This window comes from Sorghum bicolor, chromosome 3, assembly GCF_000003195.3.
Source record: "Sorghum bicolor cultivar BTx623 chromosome 3, Sorghum_bicolor_NCBIv3, whole genome shotgun sequence".
NCBI classification, from domain to species: Eukaryota; Viridiplantae; Streptophyta; class Magnoliopsida; order Poales; family Poaceae; genus Sorghum; species Sorghum bicolor.
Genome location: NC_012872.2, coordinates 68,768,296 through 68,788,185, shown reverse-complemented (window position 1 = coordinate 68,788,185; position 19,890 = coordinate 68,768,296). Strand labels below are relative to the sequence as shown.

At 44.9% G+C, this 19,890-nt stretch overlaps 3 protein-coding genes across 3 annotated transcripts; 2 read left to right on the top strand and 1 right to left on the bottom strand.

The window, feature by feature from the left end:
* On the top strand, positions 595-4,106 carry LOC8063112. Its single transcript, XM_002458798.2, has 3 exons — positions 595-2,353; positions 2,616-3,209; positions 3,749-4,106. The coding sequence occupies exons 1-3, from the start codon at positions 635-637 to the stop codon at positions 3,962-3,964; spliced, it is 2,529 nt and encodes an 842-aa protein (XP_002458843.2). The 5' UTR covers positions 595-634; the 3' UTR covers positions 3,965-4,106.
* LOC8060996 (probable magnesium transporter NIPA6) lies at positions 4,583-7,520 on the bottom strand. The gene is made up of 9 exons (XM_002456673.2): positions 6,997-7,520; positions 6,732-6,788; positions 6,548-6,638; positions 6,307-6,467; positions 6,093-6,220; positions 5,875-6,012; positions 5,454-5,546; positions 5,246-5,363; positions 4,583-5,158 (listed from the first exon to the last, which is right to left on the bottom strand). The coding sequence occupies exons 1-9, from the start codon at positions 7,154-7,156 to the stop codon at positions 5,028-5,030; spliced, it is 1,077 nt and encodes a 358-aa protein (XP_002456718.1). The 5' UTR covers positions 7,157-7,520; the 3' UTR covers positions 4,583-5,027.
* Positions 15,111-17,068, top strand: LOC8060995 (amidophosphoribosyltransferase, chloroplastic). Its single transcript, XM_002458797.2, has one exon. The coding sequence runs from the start codon at positions 15,186-15,188 to the stop codon at positions 16,827-16,829; it is 1,644 nt and encodes a 547-aa protein (XP_002458842.1). The 5' UTR covers positions 15,111-15,185; the 3' UTR covers positions 16,830-17,068.

Sequence of the window (19,890 nt, the reverse complement as noted above, 5' to 3'; positions counted from 1 at the left end):
AGGAAGAGCTTTGCAACCATCTTTTCACGGAGGCCATTCACAAATCACAGCTGCTCTATTTAGATTAACATACCTATTCAAGCTACTACCTTGCATATTTCACATCAAACAAGAGGGGTGTGGATGTGAGAAAGGGCTGTTTCAACAATCACGAAATTAATACAGAATTAGTTAGTGAAGAGCTGGACGAAAAAACATATATAAATTTTGGCTCTTAAAATGTGATAAAATATAGATAAATATTTTTATCAAGTTTGTATTTCAACTTATGGGAGTCTATAGTTTGACTTATTTTTTTAAAAAAAACGGCGGCACATTTTAAAAAATGCTAATATTGCATTTATATATTAGATAGAGTTGAGGAACGTCAGCACTCGGCACAGCAGGGCAAAAAACACAGTCTACGATAATTGTATTATTGTTATTACGAACTGAATACAAATAAAAACATCTCGTCATTCCGGTATAAAAAGTGTCTGCCAATGCATCATTTGGCCCTCGCAGTCGCACACCAAAAAAGAAAAAAGAGGACGCGGCGTTCTTCGCGATGTTTTTTGGACTAGCTTTGACTGCTTGAGCACGTGTCAGCCAAGCTCGTGGTCGTCTCACACCTGCCCGCCGATGCAGCCGCCTCATGCACACGACGACACGCGGCCTCCGCTCACCGCGCCGCCTCTCTCGACGCAGCCTTCTCACTTTCTCTGTAGCCGCCGCGCACCGCCACCGCCCACACCACCTTGCCGGCCTGCCCAACCTTGCCACAGTGCCGCATCCAAAGCCAACTCCCACGGGTATGGATCCTCACCAGGTCGCCGACGCCGGGGTCCAGCACCAGTACGACGACCTCGGCGGCAGTGCCACATCTGCAGGCGGGGGCTGTGACGGTGGCAGTGGCGACAGCTGGGCGCGCGCGCTGCTCCGCCGGGGATGGGACCTGTCCTGGAAGGCCGCCATCGCCGGCGTCGCGGCCACGGCCGCGCCCGTCGTGGCCCCGCCACTGCTTGTCCTGTCCCTCGCCGGCGTCGCGCTGTCCCTACCCTTCGCCGCCTACCTGGCCAGCCTCGCCGCCACCGACCGTCTTATGGGCGCACTCCTGCCGGCGCCTCGTACCCAGCCGTACCACGCCTGCGACTTCGAAGACGATGGATTCTTGAATGCATCTGACGCGCCGGGCGGCGAGGCCCCTGTGTTCGACCACTGGCGCGACGCAGAGAACGATGCCATCACGGCGGAAAACGAGAGCTTTGTGCCGTTGCCGCTGTCACGGGAACCTCGGTTCTCCGAAGAGCCGGTGCCGTCGTCGACCGACGTGGAGGATAAGATGGCTGAAGGTGAATTTCTTACCCAAGAATTGGGTCACGAGTCACTAGTGTTGGTCAATAGGGAACAGGAAGAGGAGGGCACAACCATGGAGGACATTGGGTATATTACCATGGAGGCACCGCCGCGGGGCTCCGATGTTTTCAGGTCATCAGTGCCAGTGTTGCATGATGAAGACAATATGGTTCAGAGACTGATAGAAGCTCCTCTTACAGCCAAGGAATCAGTCCAAGAGTTATCTGTATCAGACAATGAGGATAGAACAGAGGATGGCAAGTTCAAAGATATGGAGGAAATGGAGTCCTTCAAGGAGAATATGTCACTGGGCGTCGACATCATTGAATTAAGTGACATGCCGGTGCTAGTATTGCGTGATGAGGCTCATGAGGGTATTGTGGTTGAGAGAGGAGATGGTGAAAAATTTTCTTTCCGAGAATCAGACCAAGATTCTCATTTGACAGATATTGAGGATAAAATAGAGGGCAACAAAACCAAAGAAGAGATACCACTGCAGGAGGCTAAACCTTCGGTGCTGGATGATACAATGCTGGAGAGAAAGATAGAAGGTGATGTAACAGTGGAGATGGTGGTGAAAGAAGTGTTCATTAACACTGATCCTTTTACAGGGGAGGTGGCTGGTGAGCAAGTGGATTCCATTGCTACTGCCCTACCTGATAGCGAGTCGCTGCAAGCCAGCAACCTTGTGACTCAGGAGTTACAGGCGATGGTGGAAGTTGCAAATATTGATGATGCTATCAATGCTGCTTTAACAGAAGACGTTGTATTGGACATTGGTGATACTGGTGCAGAGGGCATGGAGCACTATGGTGAGGCAGGTATTTCTAGTGTCGCCTCGGTGGTGACCGTGGATGATATTGCAGAACTAGTTTCCAGTAGGAGCCCAGCAGTCTCAGGCATCAGTGATGACATGACGGGTGTCAAGAGTAGGCCAGATGCTGACCGCTCCAATCAAACAACTGGCTACACACCAAGGAACAAGGAATTTCTGGAGAAAGAGGCAACAGAGGACAAGGTGAGTCAGTTCCTCGTTCACTAAATCATCAATATCACCTGTAGGTTTCTTTTGATCAAAGCATGCTTATACATGTCGATGGATACAAAATATTAGGTGTGTTCTAGACATGATAAGTTTTCTTATTTGTCATTAACCGAATAAATTTGGTTAGAATTGATCTCATACCCTAAATAAGATGTGCTTACCAAGTTGTAAAATTGTTTAAATAACTGACATCCATAAAGATGCCCATCTGAATTTTGTTTGTGAAATTTGGTAGCATGTGAAAACAGAGGAGAACAAAACCATGGACGACAAGGTGCCTACAAGGAGCATGCCACCACAGATCACTGATGTTTCTAAATCACCAGTGCCAGTTGATAAGACCAAGATAGAAGATGAAGTAACTGTGGAGATGATGCTGGAAGAAATGACGAGTAATGCTGAGGATCTTGTTACACGGGAGGTGGTTGCTGTGCAATTGAACATTGTTGATAGTGAAAGTGAATCGCCGTCAGTGAGTGACCATGTGGCTCAAGAGTTACGGGCCGTGAGCGAAGCTGCAGTTGTTGATGAGATCCGAGGAAGTACTGTGATTGAAGACATTAAAAATGAATTTAGTGACATAACAACAGAGGTTGTTGAGCACCACAGCGACAGAGGTACTTGCAGTTTTGTCTCAGGAGTTCCGGAGGTAACCGTAGATCATGGTAAGGATCTAGTTTTGAGTAGGAGCACACCACATGCCCCAACCTGTGATAGCGCCTCAAGTGTCGATGGTATGCCAGTTTTTGACAACCCACACCAAACAACTGGTGTTGAATACAAGCCAGTGAACGAAGGATTTAGGAGGAATGATGTAGCTGAGGACATGGTGAGTTCTGGCATATCTGTTTTATTCCATTTGTTCAAATCATTTAAACCAAGTCTGGATTTCCTATTAAAAGGTTATTTATACTGCTGTTCTATGCACGATTACTAAGTGCAGCCTAAACATGTTATTGCTTATTGATAAAAAGATTTTTAATGCAATTAGTGGAATTAAGGTCATAAAAGGTACCCAACCTCAAAACGTTTTGAATGGCTTGGAGATGTATTATACGGATGATAACATGGGAAAAGGATGAATGGTCAATTAAATTGTGTGGGTTCAAGTCATGGTACCATTTGAACCAGTTCAAAGCTTGGTGCAGTGCTACAAGTTACATTTGATGGTTTCCTCCCATCTGATAACATGAAAAGTTGAAGTTACTAACTGCTAATCTTTTAGCATGAACTGTCAGGTTGGGCAGTCTATAGAACTACGAGAAAGTTAATTTTGCCGTGTTTCTAAGCAGTCACCTGCATAGCATGATTCATGTTGCACCTCTATATTCAAATGGAGCTAATACATAATTCACTTATTTCTGCCAGGACAACTATACGGAGGAACAGTTAAGGGAGCAGCTTGATACACTAAGAACAATAACAGGGTACCGCCCCACACCATCTTTGACTCTGGAAGCTGAGCTCGTGGGGCTGTATATATTCGTGGGCGTGGAACCCCCTGTCAGCTCAAGGGATGAATCCGATCTGAATGATCTCAACACAAAACTCCGGTTCTTGAAATCGATCATAGGCGTGGAGTAAAGATCTAAGCGTGAATTGATTTATCAGGAGTTTTGTGCTTGTGGGGTAGTTGTGAACGATGTATCCTACTCTTTTTTTGTGTAAAAGACATTGATGAACGTGCTGTATATGCCTACTTTTCCATGAAAATCAGCCACTAGTGATGCGCATAAGTGATGGCCATTTGTGACCTGTCACTAAATTTTGTTGGCTTTTGTTAGTGTTTCTTTACCGGTTTAATCAATTTTATTAAACGGGCGCACACAAGAATTGTTTCTGAAGCCAAAAATAAGCTGAAAATGATGAAGCCGAAGCCATTTTTAGCCAGCGTTGCTAATTCATTTAAACGGTTATAAATAAGCGATTAAACAAGAATGTTGTACCACTATGCAACATTTAAACTGTGTTCAAACGAGATAAAAGACCGTTTGGCAAACGATGTTTTCAGCTAGATGGTGGGGGAGCGCGCACACAAGCTACTAGGCGAGCAGCGGGATGGGAATGGGATAGGAGATATGCTGGATCACCCCTCTCCTATCTTTCTAATTTTTATACACTTCTATCTCCTATATTTCTACTTTTTAGGGATGGGGGAGAGGATAAGAAATCGGATGGAGTTGTGCTTCAAAGATTTTACAATAAACATGATCAAGGCAAGCAGCTAGCTTGATTTGCTTGATTTCAAAACCTCGCTGAGCTACGGGTTTTACATACAATGCAGAAGCACAAATACAGACCTCTAACACACCAACGGACTGCACAAATATAATACACTTCTGGGACCCAAAAAGGCTTAACTTCAAAAAACACATGATAGGATACAGCAATAGAAAGAAAACCTACATAATTTACACTCGGATGGGGGCAGAAAACACTTCCTACAATATCTTACAAGGCATTGTCAGGCTAGAATGCTAGGTGTTATTGTGGACACTGGCTCAGAAACTGTGTGCTGGTCACAATTTCTACAAAAATTTGGAATTGCTTCGACCTGGTGTTCATGGGTGCACACCAGATTCTGTCTACAACTGCAGCAGAGGGTCTCAGAAAGAACACATGTAACACCAAGCATCCAGGATGATCCCTACACAAAGTAGTCTTGCCGCACAACAGTGATGAATTCGCATGTAAGGGGGTCATCTTCTCTTTGCTTCCCAACATCGCCGTTCCCTTGGATATGCCAGTATATTTTTGGCGGGAGTGGTGCATACAGGTCTGCGGTAATAAACAGAAAAGATAATGAGAATAATTTGGAGAATATACTTGCTCTACCAGGTTGTACCAAACTGAACAAAGATCTACCTGCTGATACAGTTTGATCAGGTTCTCTAGTAGAATGTAGCACAACAGTGCCAGCAAGAACCGTAAGAAATCCACAAATCTCAGAGGCAATGTTGCTTGCTCTCTGCCCAGACCAATCCTGTATGGTCACCAGAAAAGGTTCACTACCAAATTAACACAGCGCTACTGATGTTTTGTGTATACTAAAGGTCGTGAAAACTATTCTCACCTTAAACATTATGGCACTTGCTAAGATGGTGAGGGTCGTGAACATGGCATAGTAGATGGGAGAGACAACTGCTGTATTGAAAGTATCCAGTGCCTGAATTTAACACATATAGTAATATCAGTTCATACTTCCTAGTTAAAAAGTAACATCAGTAAACATCTTTAACTACACACACATTGGACTTAAGTACTCAAATATCACTAATTGAAGCTGCATACTGTACAATCACTCCAGTGGCACTGCTAAAAGATTAGCCAATGTGGATGTGAATATGGCACCTCTGAGACAATTTCCTTTTATGAAACCTAAGGCACGGTTTTTAAATGGCATAGTTTATATATCTGTTCTGCATGCACCCTTTTGTGAAAAATTGAACTGAAACAGGTTCCTTTTCATGTAACTGATGAGACAAGAACTGCACCTTATTCAGGTAAACTAATTGAATAACTATACATGTTGTGGAAACCACTGCAAACACCCACGTCTGGAAATAGCCGGCCTGATTTATTCCTTCGATTGTTAGCTTAATGGCAATGCCCACAGCCTTTATGCTCATTACCTGATAATACCACAACATCAAACAAAATTCATATTACGACACAGATGTCAAGATAGGAAGAAAATAAGGCATGTTTCTACCGTCAGGGATCCAACAACTGAACAAATCCCAACATAAACAATTATGTTTGTCTGTCCATAGCGTGGAGCACAGTATAGCATGAGGAACAGGGACACCCCCACTGCAATGGCAGCATAGCAAAGGAAGGCTGCCAAAATTACAGGACAATATCAAAACATAAGTCCACTGTGATGGCAACTAGCTAAGCTACAGCAACAAGACATAGAAACTTACAAGGCTGTGTTGCCAGGTTCCAAATCTGTTCCACGGAACTAGGAGTCCTCTCCTGGGGGGCATGTAGAATGATCATCGTTGACCCAACAATGCAGAGACCACAGCCCAGCACACCCACCCGATGCAACTTCTCGTTCAGTGTGAAATGAGCTAGAACAGCACTGCACATAACAAAACTCATCAGAAACATAGAAAGACACATTCAGAACAAACCACCTGAGGCATCTGCCACTATATATACCTCACAATAATGCTGAGTGCGCCCAGCGGTGTGACGAGGACTGCCGGCGCAAACATGTAAGCAATGAAATTTGCAATCTCTCCAACAAGCACTATAAAATTCCATTTTTTTTTAATAAAATTTCAGCACAATTCTAGCATAATAATTAAGAATAAAGGAGGCCAAGGGGATCGTTGATGCTTACTGGTGACCATCCCGACCCACCAGAGTGGCTCCAAGAGATAGCCATACCCTCCGACACCTGAAATTTTGGACAAATCAGGGAAGGTTACGTCGTCTGTTACATGAAATCGACTGGAATGGGCATAAATGGACGGCCTTTGTCACATTTCGCGGCATGTAGGGTTCGAATTAGCAACCAAGAACCAGAAAGACCTAGAGTCGCGACGAGCAGCACTAACAAGACAGCAGCAGCTTCGGGAAGCGAGGGCTGGGAGAGGAGCAGGTACCTGCTCGGGCGCCGGCGGCACCCGCGCGTCGGAGGCCCTTCTTCTTGACGATGAAGCTAACGCCGATGAACGCCGAGGAGGCGATGGCGAGGAGCGAGCCCTTGAGGTTAGCGGCGAAGAGGTCCCCGCCGCCGCCGGCTTCCGTCGCGTCGAGGGTCATCGGTGGCGTGCGGCGGCAGTACGCGCCTCGCGCATTTGAAACGAAGCCTCCGGAGTCCGGACTCGGGGTTCGATTTGGAATCGAGGTTTCAGTGTTTTGCTTTGACCGGCGATGTGCGCGATGGGGTTTGGAATTGGACGGCGGAACGAGGGAGAGGAACAGGTGCAGCAGCCAGCAGGGGAGGGGGCGGAGGATTTACTACTGGGATCTACTATTATTCGAATTCCTCATTTCTGAGTTTTCTTGTTCCTGGCTGGGTTTGCTTTGCCATTGCTTGGATTGGAGTAGAGTACATCGGATGCGCAGAGACTGCCACGACCACGATAAAGTGCCGTGTTCGGCTTGGAGTTTGGGACTTGGGAGTGAAGGCGACACAAGACGAGCACGCAAGTTTGCCCTTAGTTTTGATGAAACAAGTTTGCCCTTAGTTACAGCGCTACTGTTCCCCTTGGGTAAGTACAGTGATTACAGTACCTGCTAATCCTAGCCAAGTTTACCTGGGAGTCCAAGGCACAAGGGCTACAAAAGAACACCTCACTCGTGGATTAGCGCGTGTTAAATGAGGTGACATCGACCGTCAAGGATAAGTGTCATGCATGATTTTGCATAATATGAAAGGGAGAGATGAGGACATTGAGAAAGACATTGTCTAATTAATTAAACGGTCTCAGAAGCTTGATACAAGAAGTTTTTCATTGTAAAGGTGTTATCTATTAGCGCATGTCATTCAAGTTAAATGTTACTCTCTCCGTTCCAAATTATAAAGTTGTTTTTAGCTTTTCTAGATATAGGTTTGGCAAAACATCCCTTCCAAAATTTTGAGCTTTACTTTTATATTAACTCTTCGATGGAGTGATTCTGGTCGACGAATAAGTTGGGGACGTGTGAGAATTAATTCTAAAGTGATTCTAGTGGTGATTGAATAGGGAGATTTGGAGAGTGGATTTTTTACTCTCAGCTCATAGTGTAATGGAGAAGTGATTCTCGACGACATTCCACCAAAATATAGCTGTATTTTAAACGTTTTGGCACTTGGATCATAGAATCTACTCCGAAGAAGCTGCCAGCGACTACACTAACCCATAATTTTTTGTTATGCATATAAATAACACTGTCTATATAGGGAGTACATAGTTTTTATTACTAAAAGACCAGAACAATTTATAATTGAAATGAAAGGAGTATTACTTAGATTACTTCTAGAAATTTATACAATAACACGTACCCCCTCCGTCTAGAAAAGAATATAATTCTAGCACAGTATGATGTTTTAGTATATTATTAGTTTGATCAATTATAAATTAAAAATTATTAATATTTTTATATCTAATAAATAATATTATATTGTATTTTCATAATCAATTGATTTGGAGTGATAAATGTGAATATTATTTGCAACTCATAATTGCATTCTTTCTCGGATGAATGTGGTATTTTGTTTGTTTGTGGCTAATATGATGAAGTCTTTTGTCTGGTTATAAACAGCTGTTGTCTGGACCAATGTGCATGCTCTTACGCAATGGGTGATCAACATGAACCTGGCATGGGATGACAGACCACACAAGCGTAGCTCGGGGCTGCCCATAGCGTCCAGCCTGCACGACTGCAGCATACGCTGTCTGTCCTGGAGCGCGCGGTCCAGCGCTCTCAGATGGAATCCCGCCCGGCGCCCCGGCCTGAGCAAAGCAACTGGCCAATGTTCGCCGGATCGGTCGCGCGCGCTTATAGTTGGCCATGTAGCCCGTGGCCCGTTGGCACGGCATTTTGGCCCGGCCCGAGCACGGCACGGCCCGACAACTACCGGGCCGTGCCTGGGCCGCCACCGTGGCCCGTGGCACGGCTCAGGCACGGCCCGACGGCCCGGTGCTTAATGTCCCAGTAAAAAATATAACTTTTTAATTCTAAAAAAGAGAAAATATAGGTCTGTTTTGCCCATCCATCCATCCTGATTGGCTTGTTAAGAAATGTAGCCTACTAATTTTAAACAAAAAAAGAAAATATAGACCTGCTACTGGCCTGGCACGACCTTGGCCCGGTGGCCCGCCGTGCCTTCGGGCCGGCCCGACGGCCCGCGGGCCGTGCCATGGGCCATACCCCCGGCACGAGGCACGGTGATGGCACGGCCCGGCCGGCACGGCGCGGCCCGGGGCAGGCACGGCACGGCACGGGCCGAGCCGGCACGGCCCGATGGCCATCTATACGCGCGCTTGAACTCCGCTCGTTTGTCTCGTCTCATGTCACGCCTTTTGGCCTGATCGTGCCGGCTGTTGTTGGCGCCGCCGTGGCCTCGAACACCTGGGGGGGCTGTAGAGTGGAGAAAATCGGACAACTTCAGGTGGACAGGTGGGATGGCCGGAGAGCCCGGGATGGGCGGCGTCTTGTCCCGCACTCTCGCTCCTGCGCTTTTCGTAGTTTCGTTTGCGGCGCCTGCCGGTGCCAATTGTCTACTGCGCCGCTTCCACGCGATGTGAGGAACCTTTTGCTTTGCCGCTGCGAATCGTGCGTGCCTCAAATTGTCTATCTCGAAGGAATCGAGTGTCACCGAGGAGGCCGGCGTAGATTGAGTGCTAGTATTCCACGGAGCTTTTGAATATTTCTTTAATATAAAAACTATAATGAGTATTCTTTTCCTTAATATAATGTTGTCCATCTTATCAGTCGAATTTGTCTATCGTTTAACAAATTTTTTCTTTGACGACAAATCAACGAATATTATTTTGTCATAGTTTTTTAGCCAAGCGGACATAACGATAAGAAACTTTTCATCCTCTATTACTAATGTCTCGCTCATCTAACATATGTTAGCATTGTGTTGAGTCGCTGCCACATGGGATTGGTGATGTATGTGACTTTTGAGGGTGGGCATAAGATACCTGATCAATTTTCGATGATACCGCAACATGTACCACAATTGACCTAAATGTTTTTCTACTACAATAGACTATGAATACCACCAAAAGTTTTAAAAAATAAGATATACAAGATTGTGAAAATATCATGGTAACGCATTAAAGTTGTTGTGAAAATATGAGATACAAGATTGTAAAATTCTAACTACATATTTTTGTATTTTCCTTATTTAGAATTACATACGTTGATACTATTTTTTTCTACAAACGACTAATTACACAGTTTGCCTGTAAATCGAGAGACGGATCTTTTAAGCCCAATTACTCTATAATTAGACAATGTTTGTCAAATAAAACGAAAGTGCTACAGCGGTGAAATAAAAAAAAATCGTAACTAAACAAGGCCTAAACTTTTGACATTATTTTTATACTTACCTATATAGAACTGTATTTTTTTAATGGACAAAAGGAGTATATACAAAGACTAGCCGACGTGAGGTGATGTAGTGTGACGTGCGGGCGAGAGTGTGGCAAGCCAATACATGCAGGCATCGCCGAACAACGAACATCGGGCTCGGGCGCGTTTAGAATCCAACCAGTAGCAAGCTGTTCCACGACGTTCCAGGGTGTTTGGTTAAGATGTTAAAATTTAATAGATATTATAAAATTTTTATTTTATTTTACAATTAGTGTCTAATTATAGACTAATTAGACTCAAAAGATTCGTCTCGCAAATTATATTATAGCTGTATTTTTAGTTTTGTAAATAATATATATTTAATATTTAATGTATATATATAAACATTTGATGTGATGTGAGTTAAAAAAATTACCCGAAATCAAACATGACTTTATGGCTCTATTTATTTGAGTTCATCTGCTAAACATTAGTTTCTCTTTTAGGCCCGGTTTAGTTTGCCTCTCAAAATTTTTTCATCCATCCCATCGAATCTTTGGACACATACATAGAACATTAAATGTACATAAAAAAATAAACTAATTACACAGTTTGGTTGAAAATCGCGAGACGAATCTTTTAAGCCTAGTTACTCCATAATTAGCCTTAAGTGCTACAGTAACCTACATGTGCTAATGACAGATTAATTATGCTTAATAGATTTGTCTTGCAGTTTCCTGACGAGCTATGTAATTTGTTTTTTTTTTTCTAAAAACCCCTCCCGACATCCTTCCGACACATCCGATGTGACACCTAAAAAATTTTTATCAGCAATCTAAACAGGGCCTTAGCGAATCAACAAATAATACACGCCTCGTTCCCTGTCCGCTCCCGTCACCTTTTGTGTCGTGCAAGTGCAACTGTGCAAGGATATGGACGACGTGATCGAGCAAAAGCTAGCCGAAAAAAAGTTCTGACGCCGCGCGGATGAGGCGCGGGCTGACCACCACCCGACGTCCCGAGTGGCGGTGAGGGGCTGAGGACGCTCCGCGACACGCCGCCGGGGCACTTGATTCCGCGACGGGGACTCGCCACGGGGTCTGCGCCGTCTCTTCGCGTGTGGCCTCTGCGTGCCCGTTCGCGTTGCGTGTGGCCTCTGCGACGCGAGAGGGGAGGTGGAGCGGAGGCCTAGCCGTGTGTTTAGTTGGAGAGCTGAGCGAGCTGGGTCGGAGCGACGTTTCTCTAGCTGTTTGATTGAAGAATGAGAGGGTTAGGTTAGCTCTAGGAGGAAATATTCTTCTCCGATGCGGGTTGGACTCGTCGGTCAAAATCTGGCGAACGGAGCCGCTCCAGCCGGGTTGGCTTCTACCAAACACTGAATTCCTTCAACCAAACACCGAACGGAGCCGCTCTGTCCCTAATTCTTCAACCAAACAATAAAATACGTTGGCTCCGTCCTCAAAAGCAGAAGTGCAACCAAACACTGAACGGGTTGACTCCGTCCTAAAAAAACTAGGTTGGATCCAACCCAACCCAATCCCCAACCAAACACACGCTAGCCGAATGGCGAATGCCGAGAGGAATCACGCAACGCGCCGCCGGGGATTCCAGCCGGAACCAGATCCAATTCCAGCCACGCCGACCAGCAACGGACCGAGTGGCTGACGTACGTGCTAGAACTCTCTGCCCGCGGTTGGGGTAGATTCTGTGATTGGGCTAGAGCTTCGGATTCGACCGTGACTGGCGTTCACAAAACTACAACACGTAGATGTGCTCGAACAGCTGCGGCTGATGCCCTTTCAGCAACGATTGCTGACCTGCGTTGTGACTTGGGCCTTGTTTAGTTTCGAAAAATTTTGCAAAAATTTCCAGATTCTCCGTCACATCGAATCTTTAGACGTATGCATGGAGTATTAAATATAAATAAAAATAAAAAATAATTGCACAGTTTGGTTGGAACTGACGAGACGAATCTTTTGAGGCTGTTTAGTCTCTAATTAGATGATATTTGTCAAATACAAACGAAAATACAATATTTTTATTTTGTAAAAATTTTTAAAAGTAAACAAGGCCTTGGATTGGACGGCGAAGCAAGTTCTTCCGCCGCTACAGGTGTACTGTACGTACGGTGTAGTATCCCTGTGCACAGGGACTAGGGCCGTATATGTAGGCCGTAGTGAGTGGTCTAGCCTCTAGCCATTCTACCGTTTTCTGGGCCGTATCCTGTTTGACCTACTCCATCATCATCCGCCGTCGACGGGGCCGAGCTTTATGTGATGAAACTATGAAAGCAGCACCATGGCCCACTACGTCCACTTGGCTGGGACCCCATGCAGGCTGCAGACCTGCTGCTTCCTGTAGTAGTCAAGTCGGCTCAGTGGTGGGCCCAAGTCAAGTCGGCTCAGTGATGGGCCCAAGAGTCGGCCTAGTGGGCCCGTCGCCTCGAGCCCACCGGCCACCACAGGAGTAGCCATCCGGAATTGGAAAGCGTGAAGGCGGCCTCAGGCCACTCGCGCCGACTGTATCAGTCTAAAATTATTTATTATCTTAAACAATATAAATTGAGAGTCTAAATAAGACTTAGAGTCTTATTTTTTCTACCTCTTTCTTCAATAAATATACTACCATATTAACAAAATACCATAAATAATATGTAATTAATTATTTTAGACTCTATGATAGAGTCTTGCATTGTGACTATCCTCACCAAAACAAAACAAATGCCACTCCTCCAGTCGTCAGCGCTCATGGAATCCCGGGGCTCAGGATCTCCGGTGGCTGCGTCCTTTGTGGCCAATAATACTGAACCCTGTTGAGAACGCAGAAATTTTACATGCATGCTATAGAAATTTCATAGGAATCATATAGAAACAAACAAAAAAAACACGACCAAACAGGGCCTGACGCTAACACAACGGATTCAGAAAGTCAAAAGCCGGTTTGGTTTTGTTCGAGCACCGCGGCTGCTTGGATGTTGTCATATTGAAACCTTAATCAGCGACCAAGCGAAGAGAAAAATTTAGCCCCAACTTTCTCAATTTTATTGTATTTCGTTCACCCTGAAAACCAAAATCTTTTCAAGATTCTCCGTCACATCGAATCTTATATCACATGCATGGAGTATTAAATATAGACGAAAATAAAAACTAGTTACACAGTTTACATGTAAATCACAAGATGAATCTTTTAAGCCTAGTTACTCTATGATTGGATAATGTTTGTCAAATAAAAACGAAAGTGCTACAGTTCTGAAAACTTTTCAGTTTTCGGAACTAAACAAGGCCCATGTTTTGAGACTTATTACATTAGCAAATATATTTTGATTTTTTTTGCGAGCAATATATTTTGAATTTGAAAATGGATTAATTTGAGTCTTTGATTTTGTCGTGTAGGAGCTGTACCTTGGTGAACCGTGATCATTTAGTCTTAGTTGATCAAACTAGACTATAAGGTGAGACGCTCACACTACTGGAGTATTCTTTAGCAAATCAACACGAATTGTGTGATCCAATACTTTACTATTTGGGTTCGTAATAAGAAAGCCATTAGTCACGCTTCTCCCTGCTGGATCCAATCATATAATTATTAACTGGGTTAATTAGGAGAAACCAACTAATAGCTAATTGTTAGCTGGGTGGTAGGTAGGACATTAGTTAAACTTATTGGTTGTCTCATATAATTTGTAGCAGCTAATATTAGTTGTAGAGATCCAGATAAACCATAATAAACAAGACAAAATGAGAGTGAAACCAAATATATAGAGTGCTATGCCATATTGTAAACATGGCAATAATCCACATAAAATCTGTGGGTAATCAATATACACCGATTTTTATTAGTTCGATATCTTACCCCATATATGCACACAATTGTACGTATTTTGATTTTCATGAGATTCTTATTTGGATAGGAGAATTACCCACGTCATTTTTAACCTGATAGAGTAAGAAAGTTTTTAATAAGAAGCACAAAATCAACATAACGCTCTACTAATAAACTTTTTAAGTATGTTCTCAATTCAAACTTTCAATAGAAATATCTAAAAAATCAGCCTATGAATCGGAAAAAGAAACAATGAGGCTACGAAGAGTGGAAGACATGTAGACATTTCATACTCAGTAATGCCTTTGGCTAGAACAAGCGAATATCTCCTGCGTAACTTTATGTTTATATTTGAATGAGTCTCTAGAAAATAATATTGATATTGATATTTACAAATAAATTTATTGTAGAAATACATTCCATAATTAATATAATAACACATATTATATACATTATAAATAAGAGTAGTTCTACTCCCTCCATCTCAAATTATAAGACATTTGACTTTTTAAAACGTAAGTTTGATCATTCGTCTTATACAAAAAAAAATGTACAAATATAGTCAAATTTAAGTTATTTTTGAAGAACTTTTGTTAATAAAGTAATAAACCAAGTCACGACAAAAGAAGTAATATTGTGTAATTTTTTTAAATAAGACGACTAATCAAACCTAGTGTTGAAAAAGTCAAATGTCTTATAATTTGAGATGGATTAAGTATATATTATATATAATTAAACTTTTAAAAACTAACGATTCCAAAAAAAACTTTTAAAAAATAACTCTTCGATGAGAGCAATATATTTTTTTCCCAGCCGAATTGAAACTCGAAACACGGAATCCACGGTCCACACGCCCGCCCGCCTGCTTAAATCCTGCCCCTTCACGTGCGTTCGGGAGGGCATCCTCGAAAGCCCTCACCTGCCCCAAAGGCCCAAACTCCCACACCGCCGCGAACCACGCATGGCCGCCACAGCCGCCGCCACGGCCGCCGCCGCGACGACCTCCACGCCATCCACCCCCCTCCTCCGCCGCGCCGCTGCGGCGCCGACCACAAGCCACCACTACCAGCTCAGGTGCTCCACCAAGCCCTCGCAGTTCGTGCTGCGGCACCGCGCCGCGCGAGTCGCTCCCGCGCGAGCTCTGCTCCCTGACCGCGTCACGCCGTTTTCCTTCGACGCGGACGGCGACGACCATCCCCGAGAGGAGTGCGGCGTGTTCGGAGTCATTGGCGACCCGGACGCGTCGTCGCTGTGCTACCTCGGCCTGCAGAAGCTGCAGCACCGCGGGGAGGAGGGCGCTGGCATCGTTGCGTCGGACGCCGACGGCAAGCTCAATTCAGTGACGGACCTGGGTCTCGTCGGGGACGTTTTCCGCGACCCGGCGCGCCTCGCCAAGCTCCCCGGAAACGCCGCCATCGGGCACGTGCGCTACTCAACGGCCGGCGCCTCTTCCAGGCGCAACGTGCAGCCGTTCCTCGCCGCGTACAGGTTCGGGCAGCTGGCTGTGGCGCACAACGGCAACCTCGTGAACTACCAGGCGCTGCGCAACAAGCTGGAGGCGCAGGGTTCCATCTTCAATACCTCGTCTGACACGGAGGTCATCCTTCACCTCATCTCAACCTCACTCTCGCGCCCGCTGCTCTCGCGCATCTGCGACGCCTGCGAGCGCCTCGCCGGCGCGTACTCGCTGCTGTTCCTGACGGCCGACAAGCTCTTTGCGGTGCGCGACCCCTTCGGCTTCCGGCCCCTGGTGATGGGCCGCCGCCCCAACGGCGCCGTGGTGTTCTCGTCAGAGACCTGCGCGCTCGACCTCATCGACGCCACCTATGAGCGTGAGGTGGAGCCCGGGGAGGTGGTAGTCGTGGACCGCCGCGACATGTCGGTGTCCTACGCCTGCCTCGTCCCGCACCGCCCGCGCAAGTCATGCGTGTTCGAGCACATCTACTTCGCCCTTCCAAACTCCGTCGTGTTTGGGCATGCCGTCCACGAGCGCCGCAGCGCATACGGCCGCGCGCTCGCCGAGGAGTCCCCCGCCCCGACCGCAGACGTCGTCATCCCCGTGCCTGACTCGGGGTTCTATGCCGCGCTCGGCTTCGCGCAGGCGTCGGGGCTCGAGTTCCAGCAAGGCCTTATCCGGTGGCACTACAGCGGCCGCAGCTTCATCCAGCCATCGCAGGCAATCCGTGACCTCGCCGTCAAGCTCAAACTCGCGCCCGTACACGGCGTCATTACCGGCAAGAGCGTGGTCGTCGTCGATGACTCCCTCGTGCGCGGCACCACCTCGAGCAAGATTGTGCGCCTGCTCCGCGATGCCGGCGCGCGTGAGGTGCACATGCGCATCTCCAGCCCCCCGGTCGTCGGGTCCTGCCTCTACGGCATCGACACGCCGAGCGAAGGCGAGCTGATATCCAACAGGATGGACCTCGAGGGTGTGAGGAGGACCATTGGCTGCGACTCGCTCGCCTTCCTCTCGCTCGAGAAGCTCCACAGCATCTACGGCAATGAAGCACATGAGTTCTGTGATGCCTGCTTCTCACGGAACTACCCGGTGCTGCCAACCGTGCCGGAGCTGGTCCCAGAGCTGGTGTCTGCCTTCGAAGACTAACCAGAAAGGGGGTGGCTTTATACTCTGCATGCTTTACTATTACTATAGAATCTGGACTAAATTTTGGGCATAGCATTTTCGTCTTTGCAATTGCATTCATCCATCTGAATTTTGAGGTTACAAGGTTTAGACACTGATCGAACTGCTATTGTGAGTTTGATCTAATCTATTGTATTGCTATATGATGACGATGACAATGAATAACAAGAAAATTATCTCAGCGGTTACCTTTTCACAAATTCAGGTTTAATGTGCTACTGTTTTGAGTTTCTTCAGAGGCCGTTCTCACCTTCCTGGATACTGCTTAGCATTCAGGTTTACCTTTTCACAAATTCAGGTTTAATGTGCTGTTGTTTTGAGTTTCTTCAGAGGCCGTTCTCACCATCCTGGATCCTGCTTAGCATTCTTGCATAAGTTCCGTATTTCGTTGAGTGTCTATCTCTAACATTGGGCCAGTTTTGGATGTGCCAACTGTGCATTCAGAGTTTAAGTTTGACCCATATTAGTGGCGTTGTAGCTGATAGTATAGTCCTAGGCTGATGTGTAAAAGTGAGTGAAAGTTTATGAATGCAATTTCCTAGCATTTTTACTTTTCATCCGATGTTCCTTTTGTTCTAGACTGGGTACAGAGATAATTTAAAATTCTTAGTTGGTACGAATTAGTTCCAAACTTTGCATCACTTCTTTAGAATCAGGGTTTCTGAACCTTTTTCTGGAGTTGGGCTGTCCATAAAATTTTTTGACCAGGACTTCCTCTTTCATGGTAAATGGACATGCCAACCTCAATCACTAGTGAAGTGCCTTCTCCAAGGTCTTGTTGAATTACAGTGCCTAGTATCTGCTACATATATTCTCAAAACCAAGTCAAGCAAGAAAGTTCCTAGGACCTTACTGCATTAGCACTAGTGGTATGATACCCTACACATTGTAATCAAGCCTGTGACTACATGCTTCATACCAATTGCCTGTCTTCCCAGTCCCACGATAGTCCTTTTAGATGTTCTTTTTGACAACAGTCCTTTTTAGATGTTGATTTGCATTCAAGAAGAAGGTAATCAAAGGTAAGCAGAATGTCATGATGTTGACATGATCCTTGTTTTTTATTTAATACTGGCCAAACAAAACACGGTTTTGGCAGGGTTGTTTCTCATCTTATGTTGGTGCTTGCGGTCTTCTGTCTAGTATAATATGTTGGCTCAAGCTGGTAACATGTGCAGATTTGATCCTTGAAATATTTGCCCCTCCTTATCGATGCTCTGATCCCATCATCTGTTTCGATCGAGACATGTACTACTTTCTTGATAATGGTCATCTTTGTATTGTTCCTCTGAATATATGAATGTTATCCATGTCTTCTTGAGAACGTGAGCTATCAGCTACTCCTTCCTTTCCAAATTATAAGTTGCTTTGACTTTTTTAGACATTGATTTTGCTATGTATCTAGATATAACGAATGTCTAGATACATATATATATATATATATATATATATATATATATATATATATATATATATATATATATATATATATATATATATATATATATATAACGACTTATGATTTGGAACGAAGCGAGTACTTCTGAACTATGTGATGTTGCTCATACTCATCTGTTAAAGTACTCTTCCAAATCCATGCATTTGTTAGGTGAACCGAACTGCAGGACCCAAGTTTTGAATGGTCAGGAGAGACTCAGCAGTCTTCCAGTGGATGAAATGGATGAGTGGCATTGTGTGGACTTTGAGGTCGCCTTCTTTCGGCAGGGAATATGTGCTGTTTTTCCTAGTTCGGGGTAGGCATAAAAATAAGTGCTCAACAGGATAGGTTATTCATTTGCACCGAGCATGTCTTTCAGTGATGCCAGCTATCTGAGAATTGATTCCGGTTATCTGAGAATTGGACATGCGTTAACTCTTTCAGTTGTTCTTCCTGCGTTAACAGCCGCGGAGCAACGGTCATCAGAGGATTGGATGTTTAACTCTTTCAGATGTTCTTCCTGGGTTAAAAGCCGCAGGGCAAACATGTATGCAAGTATTCTGTAACTGTAACTGCTGTCATGGGATAACCTTGACATTATCTCTTGTCATGCTGTTTGGCTCATATCATATCGGTCATTAGAATTAAAGGAACTGGTTATAGCATCTCCAAGAGATTTTCATATTTTGTTTCTCAAAATATGATCTTTGTCGACTCCTAAATTAGTATGAGAAGAAAAAAAAAGAAGTTATCTCCAAGAGTTTTCTATATTTCTATCCTAAAATTTGTTTTCTCGGTACTTTTTTCCTACAACCTGATCTTATATTTTGTATTACGAACCCTAAATTTATTTCTGTACGCGTTTAAGCCTTTCCATCAGATTTTTTTTCTTACGTTTTTCTCACTGGAACCATGTTTTTCTTTCTACTTACTTGGGATGGGCCGCGAAACTCCAGATGCACGCTCATACACCACGGGCGTGCTCGGGATAAATTTTTGCGAGGTTAAGAAAGATGGGGAGAGAAGATGCCAAACTATTGGAAAGAGTTTTTTTTTTCTTATTTTGCCAAAAAAATTAAGAAAGAAAAAGCGAGATGATAAATTGTTGGAGATGCTCTTATCCCTTGTAGCTGTAGCTGTGTTAGTTCTTGATCATGCAAAATTACTTATCCTTTTAATCAAACATCGTTGCTACTTAGAGACTTATTCTAATCTTCGTTTTGTAGACCGCATCTCTTCTCGACGAATAAAAACAGTTTTTAATCTTTGCCCCCCTGTGGCTAGCAGGACACCAACGAGGAAGCATGAACTGTAATCCGGACAGGGAGTAGGAACAGAACTGTACGTGGATCATGGGACTTATGTACCCGTCTTAAATTTTGATTTCATTGGATCCGATTGAAACAGCAATACCCGGACGTTCCGTCCACCCATCTTCTTGTGTTCTTGTCTTTCAGCACCAGGGAAGCACGCAGGCATGATGCATCCACCCGGAGCCCCGGAGCGCGTCGTGCTGCGTCCCCGTTCGATCCTCTCTCGCATCTTTCCAGTCTTGGGCCCGGCTTTTCCCCAGGCGGCAGCGAC

Excerpts from the sequence above, each read along its gene's own strand:
- LOC8060995 (XM_002458797.2), top strand. The coding sequence starts at position 15,186 with ATGGCCGCCACAGCCGCCGCCACGGCCGCCGCCGCGACGACCTCCACG.
- LOC8063112 (XM_002458798.2), top strand. The coding sequence starts at position 635 with ATGCACACGACGACACGCGGCCTCCGCTCACCGCGCCGCCTCTCTCGA. Across the intron at positions 2,354-2,615 it reads AAGAGGCAACAGAGGACAAG|CATGTGAAAACAGAGGAGAA; the intron begins GTGAGTCAGTTC and ends GAAATTTGGTAG. Across the intron at positions 3,210-3,748 it reads ATGATGTAGCTGAGGACATG|GACAACTATACGGAGGAACA; the intron begins GTGAGTTCTGGC and ends TATTTCTGCCAG.
- LOC8060996 (XM_002456673.2), bottom strand. The coding sequence starts at position 7,156 with ATGACCCTCGACGCGACGGAAGCCGGCGGCGGCGGGGACCTCTTCGCC. Across the intron at positions 6,221-6,306 it reads GAACCTGGCAACACAGCCTT|CCTTCCTTTGCTATGCTGCC; the intron begins GTAAGTTTCTAT and ends TAATTTTGGCAG. Across the intron at positions 5,547-5,874 it reads AATTAGTTTACCTGAATAAG|GCACTGGATACTTTCAATAC; the intron begins GTGCAGTTCTTG and ends TGTTAAATTCAG.